At 40.5% G+C, this 26,037-nt stretch overlaps 1 protein-coding gene across 3 annotated transcripts in view; it reads right to left on the bottom strand.

The window, feature by feature from the left end:
* Positions 1-26,037, bottom strand: part of COG5 (component of oligomeric golgi complex 5) — a 358,927-nt gene that overhangs the window by 105,447 nt on the left and 227,443 nt on the right. For 2 of the 3 annotated variants that reach the window (XM_008258350.5, XM_070071149.2), the window contains one exon: positions 10,490-10,571. In XM_008258350.5, the coding sequence (XP_008256572.1) occupies positions 10,490-10,571 (82 nt within the window). Of the gene's footprint in view, positions 1-5,940; positions 6,150-10,489; positions 10,572-26,037 lie in introns of those variants that run through there. The other variant, XM_089328437.1, reaches the window with a different exon arrangement.

The following is a 26,037-nucleotide window of genomic DNA, read 5'->3' as shown; positions in this document are numbered from 1 at the left end:
TTTTTTTTTTAAATTTTTTGCCAGGCAGAGTTAGACAGTGAGAGAGAGAGACAGAGAGTTATAGACAGTGAGAGAGAGAGAGAGAAAGAAAGGTCTTCCTTCCGTTGGTTCACTCCCCAAATGGTCGCCACAGCCAGTGCTGCACCAATCCGAAGTCAGGAGCTAGGTATTTCCTCCCAGTCTCCCATGAGGGTGCAGGGACCCAAGCACTTGCGCCATCCTCCACTGCCCTCCTGGGCCACAGCAGAGAGCTGGACTGGAAGAGGAGCAACTGGGATTAGAACCTGGCACCCCAACTGGGACTAGAACCCGGGGTGCTGGTGCCACAGGCAGGGAGCCACAGCACCGGCCCTGAAATGCACTTATAATTGTTGCTTTTTAAACCAGATGAAGGACTTCTGGCCAAAAGGGTTTAACAGGGACCAGATTTGCCCTTCTACTAAACAAATGTACACACTACATAATGGTTTTAAGACACCTGAACAAAGGCCAGTGAACCTTGAGACAGGATCTGAATGAGGTGAAGTCTACGACTGCCTCAGTTTACTTTCTCTGAAGAGTTTCCAGGAAACTGCACAAGAACAGGGAACGTTCACCCTAACTGTCCCCCAGACTAGGTAGACAAAGAACCAAAGATCACTGGATGGTAAACCAGAGAAGAGAGACCTGCAAAGGGTTCACCTTAAGTATTCAGCAAAGTACTGGTAAGTGCATGTATGTGGGAAAACTTCCAGTTTGTGGGGAAAAACTATAGCATTTGCGGAAACATAGCCTGTTGTTCACGTAAGATCTGGAACAGTGTCGGTTTCCTAAAGGCAAGATGGAAAATCTCATAATTCATACAGCATTTGGTAGGATTTCAAGAAAAATCTTACCTCTGTGGTGGAAAATAATTAGCCCTATTTTAATCACTGTTCTCGTTGTGCTCATAAACCTTAAAACAGGAGTCAAAAGGATCAAATTGTTTCTAAGTAAACTGACAGTATCAGAGAATAACAGTAGGAAGACAAAAGCAACCAGCACCAAAAAGGTAAAATTCATAATATCTGCTATTCAATAAAAATGATTACACGTTCAGAGAAGAAGGAAAACGTGATTCATGATGAGAAGAAAGTTCAATGAAACGTCACAGAATCAGAACTGACATGTTAGAATAAGCAGACAAGGACGTTTCTTTCCCAGGCCTGCACCCCAAGTTGTTATGATTTGCTGGAATAGAGTTTACTTTTTACAACTTCTACTAAAATGGACTAAGTCAAAAATAAATAAATCATATATAAGGTGTGATTGTTAAAGTTTTGATGTTTTTCAAGTAGGTTAAAGGATTTTTTTGGATAGATTCCTGATATATTCAAGGAAAAAAACTCAAAATACAAATTAAATATACTCATTGGAGAAAGAAAAATGACTAAAAACACCATGTTTTTAACAAAGTTTTTTAAGTGGTAAAGGACAATTTAAATTAATACTCATGGGGCCAGCACTGTGGCATGGCAGGTAAAGCCAATGCCTGTGGTGCTGGCATTCTATATGGGCACCCTTTCAAGTTCCAGCTGCTCCACTTCTGATCCAGCGCCTTGTTAATGTGCCTGGGAAAAGCAGCAAAGATGGCCCAAGTCCTTGGACCCCTGCACCCATGTGGGGTGCACCTGTCTCCTGACTTTGGATTAGTCCAGCTCTGGCCATTGTGGCCATCTTTTGACTGAACCAGCAAATGGAAGATCTTTCCCTCTCTAACTCTACCTTTCAAATAAACAATAAATAAATCTTTAAAAAATTAATACTCATACTTGACAATAGATATAATGCACAGCCATAAATGAGCTATTTGTGCTTGTTTTTGACTTAACCAATGGAAATTTATTTCTGACAGTTCTGTAAGTTAAAAGTTCAAGATCAGAACTCTGGCATGGTTCAGTTTCTCTTCTGGATCTCCTGATGGCCATCTCTTTGTTAATTCCTCTCATGGCCTTTCCTTGGTACATGTGCACAGAGTGCTAGCAAATGCTCTGTCTCTTCTAAAAACAGTAAAGATCAGAGCACCACCATTATGACTTCATTTGATTTGAATTACTTCCATAAAGACCCTATCTCCAAATTCAAGGCGACTTCAACAAGTTCACATAAAATGGACATTAAAAGACAGAAATAAAAAAAATTCCAAACTATTTTTCAATATAAGCTCCAATAATATGAAGATGCTTTCATTTGCATTGGTACCAGGCATTTAATCCATTCCTAAATAAAGAGGGTCCTAGGAGTTTAGTCATGTCAATGCAAACTTTTTTACATAATTAACTGAAGACCTTTTTAAGATTAGGAAGCAAAAAGAAGTCCGAAGGAGCCAAATCAGGAGTGGAAGGTAGAAGCATGATTTCCCATCAACACTCTTACAAAATTGCCCTTGTTCAATGACAGGAAAGAGCAGGAACACTGCCATGGTGGAGAAGGACACTCTGGGGAAGCTTTCCCAGGCGTTTTTCTGCTAAAGCTCTGGTTCACTTCAACACTCTAATAAGCAGATGTTATCATTTTTCAGCCCTCCAGAAAGTCAATTACCAAAATGCCCTGAGCATCCCAAAAAACTGTTGCCATGTCCTTGGCTCTTGACTTGCTCACTTTTGATTTAACTGAACCACTTTTGCTGTTTGGTAGCCATTGTTTTGATTGCGCTTTGTCTTCAGGATCATATAGTAAAGCTATGTTTCACTCCTGTTAAAATTCTTCAAGGAAATGCTTTAGGAACTTGATCCCACTTGTTTAACATTTCCACTGAAAGTTCTGCTCTTATTTGCAATTGATCTAGGTGCAACAGTTTTGATATACATTGTGCCAGGAAGTTTGTCAATATTAACTTTTGAGTTAGAACTGCGTACACTGAACCAACTGACATGTCTAAGATGTTGGCTATTGTTTGAATGTTAACAATCACTCCTCTTCAGTCAGGCTCAGAACAAGATTAAGTTTTTTCTTCCCAAACTGATGTGGACGGTATGCTGCTGAGGGCTGTATCTCCATCATCATTGTCATCATTATCATCATCATCTCATCCCCTCTGCTTTTTCTTTCCAAAGATTTTTAAAAATTATTTATTTATTTATTACTTGAAAGGCAGAGTTACAGAGAGAAGGAAAGACAAAGAGAAAGAGAGAGATGTTCCACTCAGTGGTTCATACCCCAAATGGCTAGGCCAGCAAAGGTCAAGAGCTTGGAATTCCATCCAGATCTCCCACATGGGTAACAGGGGCCCAGGCACTTGGACCATCTTCATTGCTTTCCCAGGTGCATTAGCAGGGACTAGAATGAGCACTCTGATGTGGGATGCTGGCTAAATCCACTGTGTCAAGTACCCTTCCCCCCTTCCCATCTCAATCCTATCCATTTTTAAAAAAATTTATTTTTAATTTGTATGTACCTCATAAATACAACATTATGTACTTAGTAATTCTTCCCATCATACCTGCCTTCCCACCCATCATCCCTCCCCCTTCCTGCTCCCTCTCCTGTTTTATCTGAGAAAGAAAAAGAAAAAAGAATGAATGGAGTAAAGAAAGCTAAGAAGTGTTCAACAGTCTATACAAGGACTGATCTATGTTGTTGCTTCTTGAAGGTGACTTCGCTCCCCTCCCCCTTTCCTCTTTTCCCTTCCTTCCTCCCCTTTCTTTCCTTTCAGCAACTTAGTTGCCTTTGATGAAGAATCCAAGGTTGATACATCTTTTGTTAGCTCTTAGACATAACTATTACTTATGAGACATAGTAATATCCTCCTTTTAATATACTAAAAGGAAGTGATTCTTGAGAATAAGTTTTACTGTTAAATTTTATGGTACAACTCTTTGGGGACAGAGGTCCTGCATGGCAAGTTTAACAATTACCACTCTTATGTATGACATCAGTAATTGCCCAAGGCTCTTGAAATGAGCTACCTCCCTGTGGAAGCCTTTTGGATCCATTAGCTCAACAAGGCCATAAGCAAAGTGGAAGTTCTCTTCTCCCTTCAGAGAAAGGTACATTCTTCTTTGGTGGTCCCTTCTTTCCACTGGGGTCTTACCCACAGGGTAGGACATCTTTTGCCAGAGTGTCTTGGTGTTCCATGCCTGAATGCCCTCCTTGGGCTTTCCAGCCATACCAGAGGGACTTAACGGCTGATTCTGAGGTCGGGGTGCTATTTAAACCAACTGTTCTTTTATGAGTCTGCTACATGGACTGCTTCCCACGTTGGAGCCTTCACTCCTTTTTAGTTCTATTAATGTTTCCACACACTTATTCCTTGTTATATGATCCTTTGATCCTATCTATATGGTCATTTTACCACTTAATCCTATCTATTTGGTCTTTATAACACTCAAGCTGCTATTCTTATCAGCCAGCTTTAGAGATTTTGGGGTCCTATGGCAATTTGTTCAGCTATATCCTTAGAATTGAGTCCATGGTAAAGTATGTAGGACTACACTGCTTTGTAGTTACGCACTTCATGATTATAGTTTTAGGATCTAGGTAATTTTTCCCACCATGCCTGCCCTCCCACCCACACTCCCCCTACCCCCATTCTCAACCCTTATCCATTTGTAACTGCTCATTTCTTTGGGCCATTGCTCCCTACAACTTTTCAGAAACCATCAATAATTTTATCATTCTTCAACCCAAGTTTCACCATTAATTTGATTTTTGCTTTCACTTCACTTTTAGAATTCACTTGCTCTGGTAGGGATTCTTTTTAAACTGACATCTTGCATGTTTTACATGATAGTTTAAGTGTGCCTGTTCAGACACATTATAACAAGCTTGTACAAATTTATTTTGGTGCCAAAAAAATCCTGAAATTCATGCACAGTTTTTTCACAACTACTTAAAGACACCGGATACAGTTACACAGTGAGTTAGGGCATCACTTGTATGAATTTTGGGGGAAAACAAACAGTTCATAACAACCATGTTTTGAATATTTTCCACAACTATTTTTATCTCTCTCCCTTTATCTTGACCCTCCAATTATATGTATATTAGACTGGTCAATATGTCCCAAGGGTCCTGAGACTCTGATCATTCTTCACGTTTGATTTCTAATATCAGTCATTTACTTTGAGTAATATCTATACAAGCAACTTAAATTCATTGACTTTTTCCTAGGGGCTAAATCTGCTGTTAACCCCATTTAGTTAAATACTTTCAGATACTGTATTTTTCACATACAGAAGTTCCATTTGGTTCTGCTTTATATTATCCATTCATCTCATTATGTTCGCTGTTCTTTAAATATTTGAGTATATAATGTTTATAAAACTGTTTCATATTCTTGGTCTGCTCCTCCTACTGATGCTTTAACTGCTGGAAGCACTCACGGGAAGCTGAATCAGAAGCAAGAGTTGCCAGGACCCAAACCAGCACTCCAGTGTGGGATGTGGGCACCCCAAGTAGTAGTTTAACCCACAGCAGCTATACCACAATACCCACTCCTGCGAGAACGTTAATGTTCAATCTGTTTTCCTTCAACAGGGATCGCACTCTATTATGCCCAATGCCTGAAAATAGCTCTTTCATAAATTTCATTCAGTGTCCTAGTTTATGATGGGGGAACATTCTGTGTACCAGTTACTTTTCCATGGATGAGAGTAAAAGTCCATTAAATGACCTTTATTTTCCAGTCAAAATAGAAGTGACTTTGGATCTGAAAACAGCTAATCCTTAACTTATTATGCTTAATGATGGGAAGCTGGTTTTCTACAGCTTCAAAAAGCATCATGCTTCAGAGAATAAGAAACACTTTGGTGTTGTCGAGGGTGACATTTGGGAAATACACAGGGTGACTTGGGGTTAGACAAGTAAGAGATAGGGGACAGGATAGCATTGATAAGGCAAGGAATTATTTCAACATTGAAAACTAGGGGCTGGTGCCATGGCTCACTTGGCTAATCCTCCGCCTGTGGTGCCGGAATCCCATATAGGCGCCGGGTTCTACTCCTGGTTGCTCCTCTTCCAGTCCAGCTCTCTGCTGTGGTCCAGGAGGGCAGTGGAGGATGGCCCAAGTGATTGGGCGCCTGTACCCACGTAGGAGACCAGGAGGAAGCACCTGGCTCCTGGCTTCAGATGCCTACTGTAGCGGCCATTTGGGGGATGAACCAACGGAAGGAAGACCTTTCTAACTCTGCCTATCAAATAAGTTAAAAAAAAATTGAAAACTAGTGTCTTCATGAAGTTTTGTGATAGAAATAACAAAATATGGATATTGATTTTAATACAGTTGCATTAGAATACACACGCTATTCTAAATATTTTCAAAATGTGTGACTAACAGGCAGACATGTGAGTTCTAGCTTAATGGCAATAACCAGAATTTATATGTGTATGTACATCAAGCCTTCCAAAACACAGTTTTAGTTCCTGAATATCTTTATTATGTAAAACACTAAAACCATTCAAACAACAATGGAAAACCAGCAAGGCTAACATCCACTTCCTAGTGTGTATGTAAGAAATATAATTTTGTTTTCTTTGACTACATTTTTACCCATGCATTAGCAACTCTAAGAGATCTCAAGATCCAGTAATCAACACCAGGAAAACTCTAATAGCCTAGAGCATGAGGGCACCTAAGTGTGACTTTGCAGTTCTTCAAAGCTAAAACTGGTAGCAATGGCAAGTTTGTCAAAGTGGATCCATTCCATTGTCTAGGATCTTAGTGAGAAGCATGGAGACATCAGGAGAAAGTGAACTACAGGTATACACATGGTTCTTTCTGTTACAATACAGAATGAGACCCTCTCCAGGGTTACAGGATTCTGGCAGGGCTCGGGAACATCTGTCCCACAGGCTGAGTAACACTCAAATTATTTGGTCTGGCACTGCCAAGGCAACTACAGGCAAGACTTGAAATTCAATAAATCTACAGCAGGCTCATATTTAGGCTGATAATTTTGTTTGACCTGTGAATTATGTTTTAAGTATTCAAAAGACCCCTTGGCAGATAAAAAGGTTGGTCACTCCTATAGGGATAAAGAATTTTGGTAATGCTTAGAAATCACTCCAAACTGATTGTTCTAAAGATTCAGCAGAGAGGAAACCATGTGTCGAAGTATACACATTCTTTCCTTCCCAGTAAACTGAGTCCAAACCAAGTTATGGCAAGACTCCCCCCTGCACACCACATCCCAGTGTGACAGCTCTCCACCTAATTTCAGATATAATGTTTCAAAGTGTTTCCATAAATAAGCTTTCACATTCACTTTCCTTTTATTCTAAAAATTTAGATTTCAATGAACATCAGAAATATAGTTTCTCATGTTGTAGATAAATTTACATCTTTTACTTGGTTACAGTATGTTAGTAAATTTATACCATTAAACATAAATGCCTAGCAATGTGAAAAGCTAATTACCAAAGAAAATATAACGATGTTAATTATTTTCATTACTTTCATAATGAAACAATTAAAAGCAAGGTAATTACTTTAAGAGCAAGAAACTACTGACAGGCTACATTTACGTACATACTTTGAGCATCCCTTATCCAACCCACAGGACCAAAAGTGTTACGGATTTCGGAATATTCCTATTTGCACATACGTAACGAGGCTTCTTAGGGATAGGACCCACGTCTAAACATGAGATTCTTTTATGTTTCATAAACACCTTATCCATAGAGTCCAGATGTAATTTTATACAATATTTCTAATGTGCCTGTATTTTGACTGTGACCTGTTACAAGAGGTCAGAACAATTTTCCACTGTGGCACATTGTTGGTGCTCAAAAAGTTTCAAAATGTGGAACATCTCAGAGTTTTAGATTGCGGATGCTCAATCCCTAACAGTACATCTGTATGATGAAAGTCCACCTCCTAAAATAATCTCATTAATTTTAAATTCCAAATACACATGTCATACTCTAATCATGCTCCTTTAATCAGAAAGCTGTTAACAATTATTGAGTCAAAGTTATAGGTAGATGTCATTTCACAACCTTTTAAACATTTTCACGTTTGGAATAATGATAAATTGGTTGTAGAATGCAGTTAAAATACCGCTTATCTAAGAGAAATTTTAGCACTAAATATTTAATGAGAAAAGTTTAAATCAATAATTTAAATGAAATCTTAGGAAACAGAAAAAGAGTATATCAAAATCAAAATAGAGAGAAGGAAATAGGCCGGCGCCACGGCTCACTAGGCTAATCATCTGCCGGCGGCACCGGCACCCCAGGTTCTAGTCCTGGTTGGGGCGCCAGATTCTGTCCCGGTTGCTCCTCTTCCAGGCCAGCTCTCTGCTGTGGCCCGGGAGTGCAGTGGAGGATGGCCCAAGTGCTTGGGCTTTGCACCAGCATGGGAGACCAGGAGGAAGCACCTGGCTCCTGGCTTCGGATCGGCGTGGCGCACTGGCCGCAGCACACCTGCCGTAGCGGCCATTTGTGGGGTGAACCAATGGAAAAAAGGAAGACCTTTCTCTCTGTCTCTCTTTCTCACTATCTAACTCTGCCTTTCAAAAGAAAAAAAAAGAGAAAAAACAAAATTAAAAACAAAAATATATTATTTAAAAAAATTATTTTGTTTGTCAGAGATAACAAGAGAGCAAAAAATTGATCTGTCCACTGGTTCACCCCCCAAAACGGTGGAGGGTGGGCCAGACCAAACCCAGGAGGCAAGAGACAGGAACTCTATCTGGGGCTTACTCATTTGTGACAGGGGCCCAAGGATGTGAGCCATCTTCTGCTGCCTTCCAAAGTACATCAGCAGGGAGCTGGAATGGAAGGGGAGTAACCAGCACCCAATCTGGGATGAGGCTGAACTGGCTACACCACAATGCCAGCCCCGAAAAATAGGCAACAGAGGAAAAACAGTATATTCCTCTATATAAATTCACAGGATAATACTGCAGCATTACAAACAACTGTATGCCAATAAATTTGAAAATGCCACTCACTCGAGAAAAAGAGATAAATGGGAAAACCTTGTACAGACAAAAGAAATTAAAATTGCAGGTCAAAACATCCCTACAAAGAAAATTCCTGGCCCAGACGACTTCTCTGGTAAATTCTAACAAACAATTGAGGAAGAAATAACATTTCTACACAAACTTCTAGAGAAGACAGAAGAGGACAGAATATTTCCCATCTTAATCTCAGATCAATGCTACCCTGCCACCAGTATTAGAAAAAGTCTGAGAAAACTGAAGATCAGTGTCTTGAAAAAAGTGTTAAGCAAACTGAATGCAACCACATATAAAGAAGATACTGCTCCATGATCATGTAGGGTTTATCCTAGAAATATAAGGCTAGCACAACATCTAAAACTCCATCAGCGTAATTCACCATATTAATCATTAACACAATGAAATAATTAAAAGTACTTGAAAATCTAACTTGGTACATAAATATTTTGAAAGAAATAATGATTTAAAATACAAACTCAACAAACTAGAAATATAAGGGTATTTTTTTCTCAGTGTTAAAAAAACTTTTTTTTTTTTTGATAGAGAGAGAGACAGAGAGAAAGGTCTTCCTTTTGCCATTGGTTCACCCTCCAATGGCCGCCGCGGCTGGTGCGCTGTGGCTGGTGCACCGCGCTGATCCAAAGGCAGGAGCCAGGTGCTTCTCCTGGTCTCCCATGGGGTGCAGGGCCCAAGCACTTGGGCCATCTTCCACTGCCTTCCCGGGCCATAGCAGGGAGCTGGCCTGGAAGAGGGGCAACCGGGAAAGAATCTGGCGCCCTGACCAGGACTAGAATCTGGTGTGCCAGCGCGGCTAGGTGGAGGATTAGCCTATTGAGCCACAGTGCCGGGCAAAAAAACTTTAATTGGCATCATATTTAATGCAGACTGAAAACTTTTTAAGATTATAAACAAGGAAGAAATGTCCACTCTACTAAAAGCATGAATTAAATTCTTTAACATCAATTGCTTTACACTTGTATACAGAAAAAACACAGTTTTCCCAAAGTGTAAATTAGGGAGAATTAACTGATTCTTCTGGAGAATTTTATTTTAAATAATAATTACAAAAATATGTAAAAAATATATTGATTATAAAACAGACTATATAGTTAAGAGACTCTAGATTAAACATCTAGACGAATTAACAGCAGGAGGGGCTGGTGTTGTGGTGTAGCTGGTAAGCTGGCACCGCCATGCCAGCAGACGAAAAATGTGTGCTGGTTCTAGTCTGGCTGCTCCACTTCTGATTCAGCTCCCTAATAATGCATCTGGGAAAGCAGCAGAAGATGGCCCAAGTGTTTGGGTTTCTCCCACCCACGTGGGAAACCTGGAACAAACTCCTGGCTTCAGCCATTTTGATTCCTTGGGGAGTGAATCAGCAGATGAACATCTTTATCATTCTCCCACTGTCTCCTTAACTCTACTTTCAAGTAAAATAAACAAAACTTAAAAAAAAAAGCAAGAGTTCTAAACTAATGTTTGGTAAACTAAAACAACAAAACTTACATCAAATTTTAAAGTAACTAGAAAACTTTGAAATGAATTTGCAAAATAAATAATAAACTTACAGTTGGTTGCCAGGTGGAATTGAGAAGAAAGGGCTTGAGTAACTGAATTCCAAAACTTATATAAAATTTCAGGCTGTCCATCCTGTGAGTTGAAAAAAAAAAGGGGGGATATATTCATGTTTTTTAAGAAAGTATAATAGGTAGGATGTTATAGGATGTTAACCTTAAAAAATTTATAAAAATGTATTTAAATGAAAATTTTTATAGGCCAAACACCAAACAACAGATTAATAGAATACACAGATAAATCAAGTTATGTTTCAGGCTCAAGCAATCACTCATTATCTTGCTCTGCCACTTACTGGCTGTGTGACCTTGGGTAACTTTAACCATTTTGCACTTTCATTTCCTCATCTGTAGTACTAGTACTACTCTGCAAGGTTATTATAATAATCAAACATGTCACAAAAATCCTGGGCCAATGAATGACAACATAATAAATGAATATGAGATATTACAATTAGTATTTTTTAAGATTTATTTTACTAATTTTTTTTGACAGGCAGAGTGGACAGTGAGAGTGAGAGAGAGAGAGAGAGAAAGAGAAAGGTCTTCCTTTGCTGTTGGTTCACCTTCCAATGGCTGCCGCGGCCAGCACACTGCAGCAGGGGCGCTGCGCTGATCCGAAGGCAGGAGCCAAGTGCTTCTCCTGGTCTCCCATGGGGTGCAGGGCCCAAGCACTTGGGCCATCCTCCACTGCCTTCCCTGGCCATAGCAGAGAGCTGGCCTGGAAGAGGGGCAACCGGGACAGAATCCGGCACCCCGACCGGGACTAGAACCCGGTGTGCTGGCGCCACAAGGCGGAGGATTAGCCTATTGAGCCGCGGCGCCGGCCTTAAGATTTATTTTACTTATTTGAAAGTCAGAGTTACACACAGAGAGAAGGAGAGGCAGGAGAGAGAGCTCTTCCATCCACTGGTTCACTCCCCATTTGGCCACAATGGCCAGAGCTGCGCCGTGGTGCAGTGGGTTAAGCATCTGCCTGTGGTGCCGGCATCCCAGGTGGGTGCCACTTCAAGTCCCAGCTGCTCCACTTTTTTTTTTTTTTTTAAACAGGCAGAGTGGACAGAGAGAGAAAGAGAGAGAGAGAGAGAGAAAGGTCTTCCTTTTCTGTTGGTTCACCCTCCAATGGCCGCTGCGGCCGGCACGCTGCAGCCAGCGCACCATGCTGATCTGAAAGCAGGAGCCAGGTGCTTCTCCTGGTCTCCCATGGGGTGCAGGGCCCAAGTACTTGGGCCATCCTCCACTGCACTCCTGGGCCACAGCAGAGAGTTGGCCTGGAAGAGGGGCAACCGGGACAGAAACCAGCACCCTGACCAGGACTAGAACCTGGTGTGTCGGCGACGTAGGCAGAGGATTAGCCTAGTGAGTTGCGGCGCCGGTCAACTTTTTTTTTTTTTTAAGATATACTTATTTGAAAGTCAGAGTTACACAGAGAGAGAAGGAGAGGCAGAGAGAGAAAGAAAGAGAGAGGGAGAGAGGGAGAGAGGGAGGGAGAGAGGGAGGGAGGGAGGGAGGGAGGGAGGGAGGGAGGGATCGATCTTCCATCCACTGGTGCACTCCCCAAATGGTTGCAATGGCCAGAGCTGCACAGATCTTAAGCCAGGAGCTTCTTCCAGATCTCCCACATGGGTACAGGGGCCCAAGACTTGGGGCAATCTTCCACTGCTTTCCCAGGTTATAGCAGAGAGCTGGATCAGAAGTGGTGCAGCTGGGTCTGGATCCGGCGCCCATATGGGATGACAGCTGCCGGCAGTGGCTCTACCCACTACGTCACAACACCAGCCCCTGAGCCACTTCTGATCCAGCTCCCTGCTGATGACCTAGGAAAGCAGAAGGAGGTGGCCCATGTGCTTGGGCCTCTGCACCCACAAGGGAGACTCAGAAGCAGCTCCTGGCTCTGGATCAGCTCAGCTCCAGACGTTGTGGCCATTTGGAGTAAACCAGCGGATGGAAGACCTCTCTCTCTCCCTCTCTATGTCCGTAAATCTCTCAAGTAAATACACACACACACACAAACATTTTTTTTTTTTTTTTGGACAGGTAGAGTGGACAGTGAGAGAGAGAGACAGAGAAAGGTCTTCCTTTGCCGTTGGTTTACCCTCCAATGGCCGCTGCGGCCGGCGCACCACGCTGATCTGATGGCAGGAGCCAGGTGCTTTTCCTGGTCTCCCATGGGGTGCAGGGCCCAAGCACCTGGGCCATCCTCCACTGCACTCCCTGGCCACAGCAGAGAGCTGGCCTGGAAGAGGGGCAACTGGGACAGAATCCAGCGCCCCAACCGGGACTAGAACCTGGTGTGCCGGCGCCGCAAGGCGGAGGATTAGCCTACTGAGCTGCAGCGCCGGCCACACACACACATTTTAAAAAAGAATGACTAATGGGGCTGGTATTGCGTACAGTGGTACAGCAGCTTATGTACCAGGGTGCTAGTTCATGTCTCCCTTATTAGGGTGCTGGTTCAAGTCTCAGCTGCTCTACTGCTAATCCAGTTCCCTGCTAATCAGCCTGACAAAGCAGCAGAAGATGGTCCAAGTACCACGGCCCCTGCCACTCATGTGGGAAACTCAGATGTGAGTTCCCAGTTCCTCCTGGCTGCAGCCTGACGCAACTCAGGCTGTAGTGGCATTTGGGGAGTGAAGAGAGGATGGAAGATCTGTCTCGAATCTCTTTGTCAGTGTCATATTGCCTTTCAAAAAAATAAAAAAAACTTTAAAAAATTTCAGGAAATAATTCACTATTATAAAAGATAATAGCTGAAGCCTAGATGTGGTTTAAAAAAAATCACAGGAATTAGTACCACTCAGTATAGCATGATCCTTTCATTCAACTTTGAACACATGCTTTCAAAATAATTATTAAAATATAGGCCAAATATTAGCATTACCATTTGTTAATAAAAAATGCTTTAATACTGTTAAAATGGAAATCACACCAAAATACCAATAAGGTATTTTTTACCAAATACAATAAGGAATTTCTATATAACTGTTGTATATCAAGCTGTTTATAAATAACGTATCTGCTGTCAAAATATTACTATTGTCATAAAAATGAATTCTTTTATTTAAATATTTATTTATTTGAAAGGCAGACATAGAGAGAGATCTTCCATGTGCTGGCTTACTCCCCAAATGGCTGCAACGGCTGGAGCTGGGCCGATCTTAAGCCAGGAGCTTCTTCCGGGTCTCCCATGCAGTTGCAGGAGCCCAAGCACTTGGGCCATCATCTACTGCTTTCCCAGGCCATAGCATCTGAAGAGGAACAGCCAGGACTTGAACCAGTGCCCATATGGGATGCTGGCACTGCAGGTGGTGGCTTTACCCTCTACAGCACAGTGCCAGCCCCATAAATATGAATTCTAACTTTAGAGCTTGTAAGTGAAGAAAATGACCAATGAAAAATATTGATTTCTGACTTTCATACTTATTCATACTTCCATTTTCACTGTTACTTATTTAATAAATTTCAGGGCTTTGAAGTTACTCAAATAGGAATTGTATTACATAAAAAATGCACATCAAATAATGGCTGGTTTCTTGAGACCAGCGTTGTGGTGCAGCAGGTTAAGTCACCAGCTGTAATGCTGGCATCCCATATGAGTGCCTGTTTGAGTCCTAGCTGTTCCACTTCTGTTCCAGCTCCCTGCCAACACACCTTGGAAAGTAGCTGAAGATGGCCAAAGTACCTGGGCCTCTGGGATGCCTGTCTGGGAGACCAAGATAGAATTCCAGGCTCGGGGATTTAGCCTTGCCTAGCCCAGGCTGTTGCAGCCATCTGGGGAGTGAACCAGAGCATGAAAGATCCCTCTATTTCCCTTTCTCTCTCCCTCACTATCTCTGTCACTCTGCCTTTCAAATACATAAATAAATCTTCTGTAAAACAGCTGACTTCTTATATAATCATCAGAAAATACCTTGAGATTCTTGAGAGTTTATGTATTTTATGTATTCTGCCTCATGTATCTTACATGTATCTTACAATGTCTTATGTTACATGGACAGAATCAAGGATAAAACCCCCATAATTAATTACCTCATTGACACAAAAAGAAATTGTACAATATTCAATGTCCTTTCATGATTTAAAAAAAAACACTCAACAAATGAGGACTGAAAGGAAATATATAAATACACCAAAGGGCATACACAAGAAGACCATAACTAACATCCCGTGCACCAGTACAAACAAGCAAAGTTTTCCTCCAGGATTAAGAAGCAAGCTAGGAGGCCCACTTTTACTAATTCTATTTGACATCATTGTGGAAGTCTGATCAGAACAGTCAGGCAAAAAATTGAATAAAAGGTGGGCCAGTGCTGTGGTGCAGTGGGTTAATGTCCTGGCCTGAGGCGCTGGCATCCACTCATGGGCGCTGGTTCGAGACTGGGCTTTTTCCACTTCCAATCTAGCTTTCTGCTCAGGCCTGGGAAAGCAGAAGAAGATGGCTCAAGTCCTTGGGCCCCTGCACCCACGTGGGAGACCCAGAAGAAGCTCCTGGCTTTGGATGGGTGCAGCTCTGGCTGTTGCAGCCAATTGCGCAGTGAACCAACAGATGGAAGACCTCTCTCTCTCTCTATCTGTCTCTGCCTCTCCTCTCTCTGTGTAACTCTGACTTTCAAATAAATAAAATATTAAAAAAAAGAAAGATAATGAAAAAGAGAAATCATTTAAAAAATAAAAATAAATAAAAGGCATCCAAAGTTGGAAAGGAAGACATAAAATTATCTCTGTTCACAGATATATGATCCAGTATATAAAAAAAACCTGAAGATTCAAAAAAAAAAAAAAAACCTGTTAGAATGCATGAATTCAGCGAGGCAGGAGGATACAAAATCAATACATAAGATCAGCTGTGCTTCTATGTACAATGCTGAACAATGTGAAAAGGAAATGAAAAAAATAATCTCATATAACAGCACCAAAAAAGAATGAAATGATTAGAAATAAATTTAACAAAGAAGGTAAAAGACTTGTACACTAAAAACAAAATATATCTGAAAGAAAAACAGAAGACACAAATAAATGAAAGACATTCCCTATTCATAGGTTATAAGACTTACTATAGTAACAATATCTATATTTGTCAATGTGATCTACAGATACAGTGCAATCTGTATAACAATATCAATGGCATTTCAGGCAGAAATAGAAAAATCCACCCTAACCTTCATATAGAATTGTAATAGACCTTGAACAGTACAGTCTTGAGAAAGAAAAACAAAGCTGGAGACCTTAGACTTCTGAAGTTGAAAACATACTACAAAGCTACAGTAATCAGTCGGATATCGGTATAAACACAGACACATAAATCACTGGAACAGGACAGACAGCCCAGGAAGAGACTCTCACAGACTTGGACAGGGGCATATGATCTGGGGTTTGGCCAGCAGAAGCCAGGAGGCAAGAATTCCATTCAATTCTCCAATATGGGTAACAGGGACCAAGTACTTGACTAGGCTGTTTTTTGCTCCTTCCTGCCCCTGTCCTTCCTTTTCCATAGCTGTGTGATAAGACCCCAAGTGGGCACTAACCCCAGAATTTCCGTGTCACCCAGGCCATCCTCTGCTGCCTCCCAGGCACATTAGCAGGAGTCTTGGTCAAAAACAGAGACAGAAGCCACCTGGTGTCAGGCATTCCAATATGAGATGCAGGCATCCTAAGCAGCAGTTTAATGTGATGATCCCCAATATCCACCGCTATTTTATTTCTTTTTATGTAATGAAGTAAATGTAGATCTACATAGATCACTTTAGTGAAAACATCAAATGATTAATTTAACAGATTTCCTACTATTAAGGGATCATTTTAATTTTTATTATTACAAAGTTACTTATTTGAAAGACAAACAGAGACAGAGACAGAGAGAAGAGATCCATCTGTTGGTTCACTTTCCAAATACCCACAACTGCTGAGACTGGATTAGGCCAAAGCCAGGAACACAGAACCCAATCCAAGACTCCAAAAACAGTGGCAGGGACCCAAGTACTTAGACTATTATCTGTTGCCTCCCAGGGTCTACACCATCAGGAAGTTGGACTCAGAAGTAGAGTCAACACTCAAACCCAGGTACTCTGATATGGAATGCAGGCACCATAAGCGGCATTTGAACAACTGTGTCAAGTGCCTGTCCCCATTTTTAATTTTTATTCATTTGAGAGAAATGACAGAGCAAGATAAACACACACAGAGAGACAAAGACAGCAACAGAGAAGTAAAGAGCTCCCATCTGCTGATTCTCTCTCCAAATGCCACAATGGCCAGGGTTTGTCTGGCCTAAAGTTGGAAGTCAGGAACTCAAAAATCTTCCACACGGGTGACAGGAACCCAACTACTGTGAGGTACCACAACTGAATCTCAGGGTCTGCATTAGCAGGAAGCCTAGGCAGGCACTGAACCCAGACACTTTGATATGGGATGTAGACATACTAACCAGTAGCTTACCAATGAGGCCAAATGCCTGCCCTTTAAATGACCTTTACATTGCTGACATGAATCCTGTTTTCTCAGGTATAACTCTCATCGTTATTTTCATAAACAACGAAATCCATTTGCTTTCACTTCTGAGAATTTTATATTTGTATTCTTCAGCAACACTGACCCAATTTTCCCTTTTAAGTATATGCATGTATATGTGTATATAAAAGTACGCAGTCATCTATTTTGGAAGTAGAATTATGCAAGCTTCATAAAATGAATTAGCCACTTCCCTTAATTTAAAAAGTTGTTTTGATGTACATTTTGGGACAAGTATAATAGTCTGAGATATTTTCCCCATAAAAAAACTCAAAGAATTTCACTAATTAAAAAAAAACCGTAGGGGTAAATGTTGTGGCACAGTTGGATTAAGTTGCTACTTGAGATGCCAGCATCCCATACTGGAGGGCCAGTTTCTGTCCTGAATTTGCTTCTGAACCAGCTTCCTGCTAATAGGCCTGGGAAGTCAGTGGGCGATGACTCAAGTATTTGAGTTCCTGCCAACCTTGGGACATCCAGATGGAGTTTCTGGCTTTAGCCTAGCCTAGACCAGGCTGTTGCAGGCAACTAGGGAGTGAACTAGGGGAAGATCTCTGTTTCTCCCTTTCTCTCTGTCACTCTGCCTTTCAAATAAGTCAATAAATCTTTAAAAAATAAAAATATTTTAAAGCTAACTTTTAGTAACAAGAAATTTTAAGTAAAATTGTTCTATTTAGGTATGTTAATTATTGAGTCAATTATATATTCTTGGCAATATCCATGTCATTTCAAATCTGAAATTTAGTAGAAATTTAACAGACACTTTCTTCTATGTTCCATTACTTGTCCTGTTTATCTAAAACTAATAATCTCTTGCTTTCACTTAAGGAATGTTTGTCAATTTATTTAAGTTTATTTTTTTCTATGCTGTTTGCTTTTTGATGTGATTTTTAAGAACATACTTTAAATTGTATTTATGAACGCAATTTTTGTTGTTTACTAAAATACTGTAACTCAAATATGTCTAAGTAATACTTTGTTCTTCCTTTCATCATCTAATTTTGGCTTGCTTTCTGTTTCCTTTGTTTTCTGTGTTTGTTCTATGGATTATTTTTGTTTGCTTTTATCTTCCCTTGTGGCTTGAGTGCTACAGATTCTGATTTCAATTTCATCAAAGGTTACATTTTTTTCCCCAAAAAAAGTTTTAATCTCATATAACATCCTATTTCTCACTTTTCAAAGGCAAAAATGAAGATATATCTTCTGAGACTACTAAGACAGAAATTAATTTACAATTCTAAACATAAAAACTTATGAATTAAATAAACAAATGAAAAGATCTGAGCACACTATAATATAATTGTTTCCTAAATCAGAACTAATTTCACAGGATAAGCCTTGAAGTTCAACTCAAGCAACCTACCACTTTGCCAATATTGGGGTACTAATACAAAATGAACTGACAATACCAGCTCACAACTGGGGAAGCAGAAGAACAATCCCCACAGGCACAGTTTATTAAGGGAGCAATGACTGCATAACCTGGGTCAAGCTTGGACTACAGTTGTCTCCAATATAAACATTTAACAATAAATCCATCACTGTAAAAATCTTTTTAGAAATAAATGTTTTTGAATTGCTCATTTCTGAGGACAAAAAACCAAATCTACATGAAGTATAACTCTGTTCTTACTAGTGTACGAGAAAACGTGAAAATATACAAACATCATTTCATTTACTGTTTCAAGTCAAATTATCCCATTAGATATTTGTTTAAGTATTAAACAAAAATAAGTCAACTAGATCTTAATCTAGATTTCAAGTGAAACATTTACTGTCTTAATTTAGTATTAATCTCAAAACTATCTGAGTTCCATTAAGTTCAATGCAATCATGTTATCAGATCAACATTTCAATAAAACATTTACTATTCCAAGTAACTTGTTACTCTGGTTTCCTAGAAATCATACTATAATCCTAGCTTTAAAAAATGAAATTTGAACCTCTAGCTAAGACCAACATATATTGATAATAAAGGCAAAATCAAATATATATTATACATACAAACAGAATAAAAATAAAATATTCAGGAACACGACAACAATTAAGTTTGGGTGAATCTATTATATAGAATCATAATATTGCCTGTGACTTTGTGACATAACTGTCTACACAGTAACTCAAACAATGCAGAATGACTTCCACAGCATATCTTTAGCTTCTCTATGTTAATAATACAGACCTGACCATGGATGTTCTTGCTTTAAGTAGAACTGACAGCATGTGGCTGCATACAGAATTAGGTTCAGAATGTAAGCTAACATTCTTGCATCTGGGGTAGTGAAAACAACACAGGCTCTGAAGCTTCATGTAAACTCAGAGTCTGTCACTTACCAGCTATGTGAACTGGCTTGGGTAGATGGACTCATCTTTCTGAGCTTTGGTTTCCTCATGTAAACACAGGGGTAATGATATGGCATAGGATTTACTTTGCTATGAAGAGTAAGAGGATCTCTTGAGTTTGATCTTAAAGTAAGATTGGAATTCACCATACAGACAGGGAAAAGAATGAGCAGAGAACATCCCAGATGGAGAAGAACAAGAGAGGAGGAGGGGATAAGAATGGAAAGTACAAGAATGGTCAGACAAGTACACCTTAATTCCCTTTATAGACCCTTAATAACTACTTGAGGGTATTCATGACAGAATTAATGCAACCAAGCCTATGTTTCAAAATTCCACGGTAATGTGGAAGATAAACAGTATACAGGGTGGTGGTAAGCCTGCAGGCAACAAGATCAGTCAGGAGGTTATTGAAAAAGGCAAGGTGAAAGGAGCACTTCTACAACAATAGCAGTAAGAATGGAGAGCATAAAAACTGATCTGACTTGATGAATAAGAATTTTATACATTTAGGAAGGAGTAAGACTAGACATATTGGTGAAGGACTAAGAGAATGGAGATTGCTCAATCAAAATAGAACCTCAGAAGTAGCAGCAGTTAAGCAGAAAAAGATGAGCTCATGAAGATTTATGCTTCCCAATCCAGGGGTGCACCCAAATAGAGATGATATAACTCAATGGATATAAATCTCTTGCTTAAGAGTAAGATCAAGGCTAAGGAAGAATTAAGTGTTATCAAGGTAGTATTCAGGATAGGATCCAAGGAAACATTACTTAAAAGTTGTTGAAGGAAATATTTCAGAGTAAAGTATGAAGAGGGAGAGAAGGAAAATATTAAAAAAACACACACACAAAAGACTGACAATAAGTTAGTTAATTGCTGAAGCAGGATATGATGAGCTGTCCTATGAATGTTTTGGTTCTGCAGTTTGGTATGTGTTTGAAATTTCACAAATATTTTAAAAGGAAGGTTAGGTGATAGAGGAGGAATCAGTGACGGAATTAATTGGAGTGGGAATGCCGGAGGGAGGAAAGAGTTAAGGCAAAAGTGGTCTGTTATCTCTGAGCAATAAAGTCAAAAAGGGTCTAAGAAGTGGGCAGAAGGATTGGGAAGCTGGGTCTATAGAGTGTTGGTTTTGTAGCTTGTGGCAAAAGAGAAAAGAAGGAAGACAAAGCTTAGCTTACTGAAAGTTGAGTGTGAAGGAAACAAGTTGGGAGAGGGAGGCACAGAATCAAGGACTTTATTTAACTGTAGACCTTTGAAAGGAAGGAGGGGCAAGAGGTTGATATTGTAGTAAACACAGAGTAGGGGAAACAGGGAAAACTACAACAAAAAACAAAAGCAAAGGGGTAAGTCTGAAAAAGAAGATACAATCTATAGCGACCACTGAGACAGAAGGGGAAGGTAAGGATCCGCAGCTAGACTTCTGGCTCTATAGTAAAGTGGTTCTAAGTCAGTGTGCTTACTGAGAAGAAATCAGAAGGAGCAATATTAAGATAAAAAAAAGAGGAAGTAAAAATTTGGCAGAAAGTTTGCAGCAGAGATCTCTCGGAGAGATCATGTTGTGAACAAGGAAGCTTGTAGACTTGATCAAAGAAACCAAGGAGAAATGAATTTTAAATTAGTTCTTAATCATCTCTTAGATTCAAAGCATAGGGTTTCTGGCAAAGCAAATATAAGGTAAAGAAAAGGAATTCTTTTTGCTGAAAAATAGCTTTCAGAAGAAACATTTTGTTGTGACTCATTATAAAGAAGATAAAGAAATTAAATAGGGACTCTAAGAAAAAACATTACAAATTAAAATGAGAAACTCTACACAAACAAAAGAAGTTCAGTTAAAATCAAAATGCTGCTTTTTATACATGTATTGTTCAGAGAAAAAAGCAGCATTCATGGGGCAGTCTACTTTTTGTTTGAGAAAATGGGAGTTTCTACTAGGGTAACAGTGTAAGACAGTGAAAAATAATCAGATTTTTAAATACATTTTAAAAGTAGAAAAAACGGGACTTGTTAAAATGTGGACACAATTGACATTTAATATATTAAAAATGTTCACAGACATTATCTCAGAATGAAAGGAATAAATATAATGCATTTTTTAAATTTTATGGCAGAGTAATACAGATAATCTAAATGTTAATTCTAAGCAGAACAGCACATTCTTGATGTAAAAAATTTGGTACTGAGGGACTAGTGTTGTGACACAGAAGGTTAAGCTGCTGCCTGGGATACTGGCATCCCATATGGGTGACGGATGGAGAACCAACTGTTCTGGAAAAGCAGCAGAAGGCAGCCCAAGTGCTTTGGGACCCTGCATCCATGTGGGAGACTTGGCTCCTGGGTTTGGCCTGGCAAGCCCCAGATGTTGCAGCCATTTGGGGAGTATAAAAGTCACAAACATGGGGCCAGCACTGTGGCATAGTAGGCTAGGCCTCCGCCTGTGGCACTCACATCCCATATGGGCGCCAGTTCATGTCCCAGCTGCTCCTCTTCCGATCCAGCTCCCTGCTAATGGCCTGGAAGAGCAGTGGAAGATGGCCCAAGTGCATGGGCCCCTGTAACTGCATGGGAGACCCAGAAGAAACTCCTGGCTCTTGACTTCAGATCGGCTCAGCTCCGCTGTTGTGGCCATTTGGGGAGTGAACCAGTGGATGGAAGACTTCTCCCTGTTTCTTCCTCTGTCTGTAACTCTCTCAAATAAATAAATAAAATCTTTTAAAAAGTCAATAAAAAATGGTTTTAATTTTAAATTATAGGTATCCAGAGATTCCTTTGAATTCATATGAACCTTTCTGTTCAATTTGATAGGTTTGAAATTTGTTCAAACGTGCATAAACAATAGAAGTAATTCCTCCAGAATGTTTGAACTCAAAATTTTAACATTTTATTTCTATTTTTTCTTTTACTATGTTGGTACAGTCCTCCAGTACAATGTTGAAAAGCAGCAGGGTTGATGGGCAGTGGGTCTTTCTACTGACCGTAAAGATAACCCTTGCTATAGTTCATCGTTGAGATGATTACACAAGGCTTTTGCCTGATGTCCAATTTAAGACAGCTCCCTCCCTCATTTTGCTAGAACTTTTTATCATGATGAATTTTTCCAAGTAATCTTTCTTTTTAAAGATTTTTTTTTTTTTTTAATTTTAAATACAAAGTTACAGAGGGGAGAAGGAGAGAGAGAATGATCTTCCATCTGCTGGTTTACTCCCCAAATGGCTGCAATGGCTGGAGCTGGGCTAGGCCAAAGCCAGGAGCCTGGAATTTCTTCCAGATCTCCCACGTGGGTGCAGGAAACTAAGCATTTGGGCCATCTTCCATGACTTTCCCAGGCACATTAACAGTGAGCTGGATTGGAAAAGGAGCAGTTACGACTCGAATCAACACCCATTTGGCATGCCAGTATGACAGGTGGAGGTTTAACCTGCTATGCCATAGCACCAGCCCTATCAAGTAGTCTTTCTATATCTACTGGGGTATTAGTTTTTATATATCGCTGGACTTGCTATTGTAATATTTTAAGGTTTTTCAACGCATATTCCTGATTATAATTTCCTTTCTTGTTATCTCTCAATGGTCCTGGCACAAAGGTCACACAAATCTCACAGAGTAAGTTGAGGAGGAAGGTGCTGCTTTTCACTAGAAAAATGCAATGATGAGTTCTTTGAAATTTCAGTATTTTGCTTAAAAAACTGCCTGGTCCTATCAGTCTCCTGATCATAAAACTCCAAACTACTGAATCAATCTCTTTAAAGTTTCCAGAACTATACATGACTTTTAAATGTACATGGACTGATTTTGAAAGTTTATTTTTAAAGTGTACATTTTTATCTGTTTAAAAATTACTTGCTGGACAGTGCCGCAGCTCAGTAGGCTAATCTTCCACCTAGCGGCGCCGGCACACCGGGTTCTAGTCCTGGTCGGGGCACCGGATTCTGTCCCGGTTGCCCCTCTTCCAGGCCAGCTCTCTGCTGTGGCCCGGGAAGGCAGTGGAGGATGGCCCAGGTGCTTGGGCCCTGCACCCCATGGGAGACCAGGAGAAGCACCTGGCTCCTGCCATCGGATTAGCACGGTGCGCCGGCCGCAGCGCCCTGGCCGCGGCGGCCATTGGAGGGTGAACCAACGGCAAAGGAAGACCTTTCTCTCTGTCTCTCTCTCACTGTCCACTCTACCTGTCAAAAAATAAAAAAAGAAAAGGAAAGAAAAACTTAGTTGCTGTAGTTTTTCTATGTTTAACCTTTGATACATTTTAATCTTAGAAAAAATCTCCAAAATCCCTGTTCACTAGAATTTATCATTTACTGACATTGAGTCACATTTATTTTACCATTCTCAATCTTTCTTTCTCTGGGCCATTTGAAAGTAATTAGCTCTATACCAGTAAGTAATTAATTGACCTTGTAGGGATAATCTCCCACATAAACACAGTTATCAAAATCAAGATTTTTAACACTGTTCAGTTCCCAAATAATGTTAATTGTGCATGGCTAATGTAGAAAAGCACAACTACCTTTTGTATACTGCTCTTGTATTCTGTAGTCTTACAAAAAATCACTTATTAGTTCTAGTAGCTTTTTTTCTACATTCTATTAGGTTTTCTAAATAGATAATCTTGTCACCTATAATGAGTAACAATTCCATTTCTTCTTCTCAAAGTCAGAAGTCTTTTGTTTTTCTACACAGGCTAAAATAATATTGAATAGAAGTTGTCAGAAAGCAAAAAGAAATCCTTGATTTTAGGGCAGAAGCATTCAGTTTCCACCATAATGTAAGATTTTACCTGTTCGTTTTTCAGATACATTTTATCAGGTTGAAAAGGATAAACTATAATTGTAATTTATGGACAGTTTGTAAAATCAGCAATGAATGGTAGAGTCTGTTAAATGCTCTTCCTGCAAGTATTAAGAGGATCATATAATTTTGTTTTATACTTTGCATTTCTAAATAGCCACATTTTAAAATGTCATTTCATTCTCCATACTTTTTCACTTTTCTTTCCTATTTTCCATGAGCTAGTGCTTATGTGGCATACTGGATAATTGCATCAATTCTACCTGCCAGGCCTCTAGTTCTCTCTCAAGGTGTATGTAATCTATCTTTTTTTAATTTATTTATTTTATTTGAAATGTGGTGTTACACAGAGACTGAAAAAGAGACTGATCTTCCATCCACTGGTTCACTCGCCAAATCATTACAATGGCTAGGGCTAAGTCAGGCCAAAGCCAGGAGCCAGGAACTTCATCTAGGCCTCTCACACAGGTACAGGGTCCCAAGGACTTGGGCCATGCTCTGCTGCTCTCCTAGGTGCATTATCAGGGAGCTGGATCAGGAATATGGGATGCTGGTGCTTCAGGAGGTGGTTTTACCTGCTATGCCCGAGCACCTAGTCTATGTAATCTTTTGTTTAATTTATCTGATGCATTTTCTATTTCAAATTTTTATTTTTATTTCTAAATAATTTCCTTGGTTCTTTTTCAGATCTACTGGTAGTTTGTTTATTTATTTATGTATTTATTTATTTATTTTTGACAGGCAGAGTGGACAGTGAGAGAGAGAGACAGAAAAAGGTCTTCCTTTGCCGTTGGTTCACCCTCCAATGGCCGCCGCGGCCAGCGTGCTGCAGCCGGCGCACCGTGCTGATCTGATGGCAGGAGCCAGGTGCTTCTCCTGGTCTCCCATGGGGTGCAGGGCCCAAGCACCTAGGCCTTCCTCCACTGCACTCCCTGGCCACAGCAGAGAGCTGGCCTGGAAGAGGGGCAACCGGGACAGAATCCGGCACCCCGACTGGGACTAGAACCCGGTGTGCCGGCGCCGCAAGGCGGAGGATTAGCCTAGTGAGCCGCGGCACCGGCCTTTTTTTTTTTTTTTTTTTTTTTTTGAAAGAGTTAGAGAGGTAGAGACAGAGAGAGGTCTTCCAGCTGCTGGTTCACTTCCCAAACGGCCACAATGGCCAGAGCTGAGCTGATCCAAAGCCAGGAGCCAGGAGCCTCCTCTGGGTCTCCCATGCAAGTGCAGGGGCTCAAGAAATTGGGCCTCTTTTGCTGCTTTCCCTGGCACATTAGTAAGGAGCTGGATCGGACGTGGAATAGCCAGGACTCAAACCGGTGCCCATATGGGAAGCCAGCACTACAGGCCGGGGCTTTGGCTCGCTGCATCACAGAACTGGTCCCTGGTTGCCTTTTTTTTTTTTTTTTTTTTTTTTTTACAGGCAGAGTTAGACAGTGAAAGAGAGAGAAACAGAGAGAAAGGTCTTCCTTCCGTTGGTTCACCCCCAAAATGGTCGCTACGGCCGGGGCGCTGCACCAATCCAAAGCCAGGAGCCAGGTGCTTCCTCCTGGTCTCCCATGTGGGTGCAGGGCCCAAGCACTTGGGCCATCCTCCACTGCTTTCCCGGGCCACAGCAGAGAGCTGGACTGGAAAAGGAGCAACTGGGACAGAATCTGGTGCCCCAACTGGGACTTCAGGTGGAGGATTAGCCTAGTGAGCCACGGCGCGGGTCCTGGTTGCTTTTTAACAATTACTTATCATCAATTTTTTTAAAATTATTTATTCAAAAAGCAGAAGCAGTAGACAGAGAAAGATACCCAAAGCATTGACTTACTTCCCCCACCTCCCACCTCTAAAATGCATGCAACAGCCAGCCTGAACCAGGCATAATCCATGAGCTGGAAATCAATTTAGGGTTCCCATATGGG

Source organism: Oryctolagus cuniculus, chromosome 3 (assembly GCF_051225735.1).
Source record: "Oryctolagus cuniculus isolate XC-2025 breed Fujian yellow rabbit chromosome 3, ASM5122573v1, whole genome shotgun sequence".
Taxonomy (NCBI): domain Eukaryota; kingdom Metazoa; phylum Chordata; class Mammalia; order Lagomorpha; family Leporidae; genus Oryctolagus; species Oryctolagus cuniculus.
The sequence above is the reverse complement of the archived record's forward strand: the minus strand, read 5'-3'. Positions and strand labels throughout refer to the sequence as shown.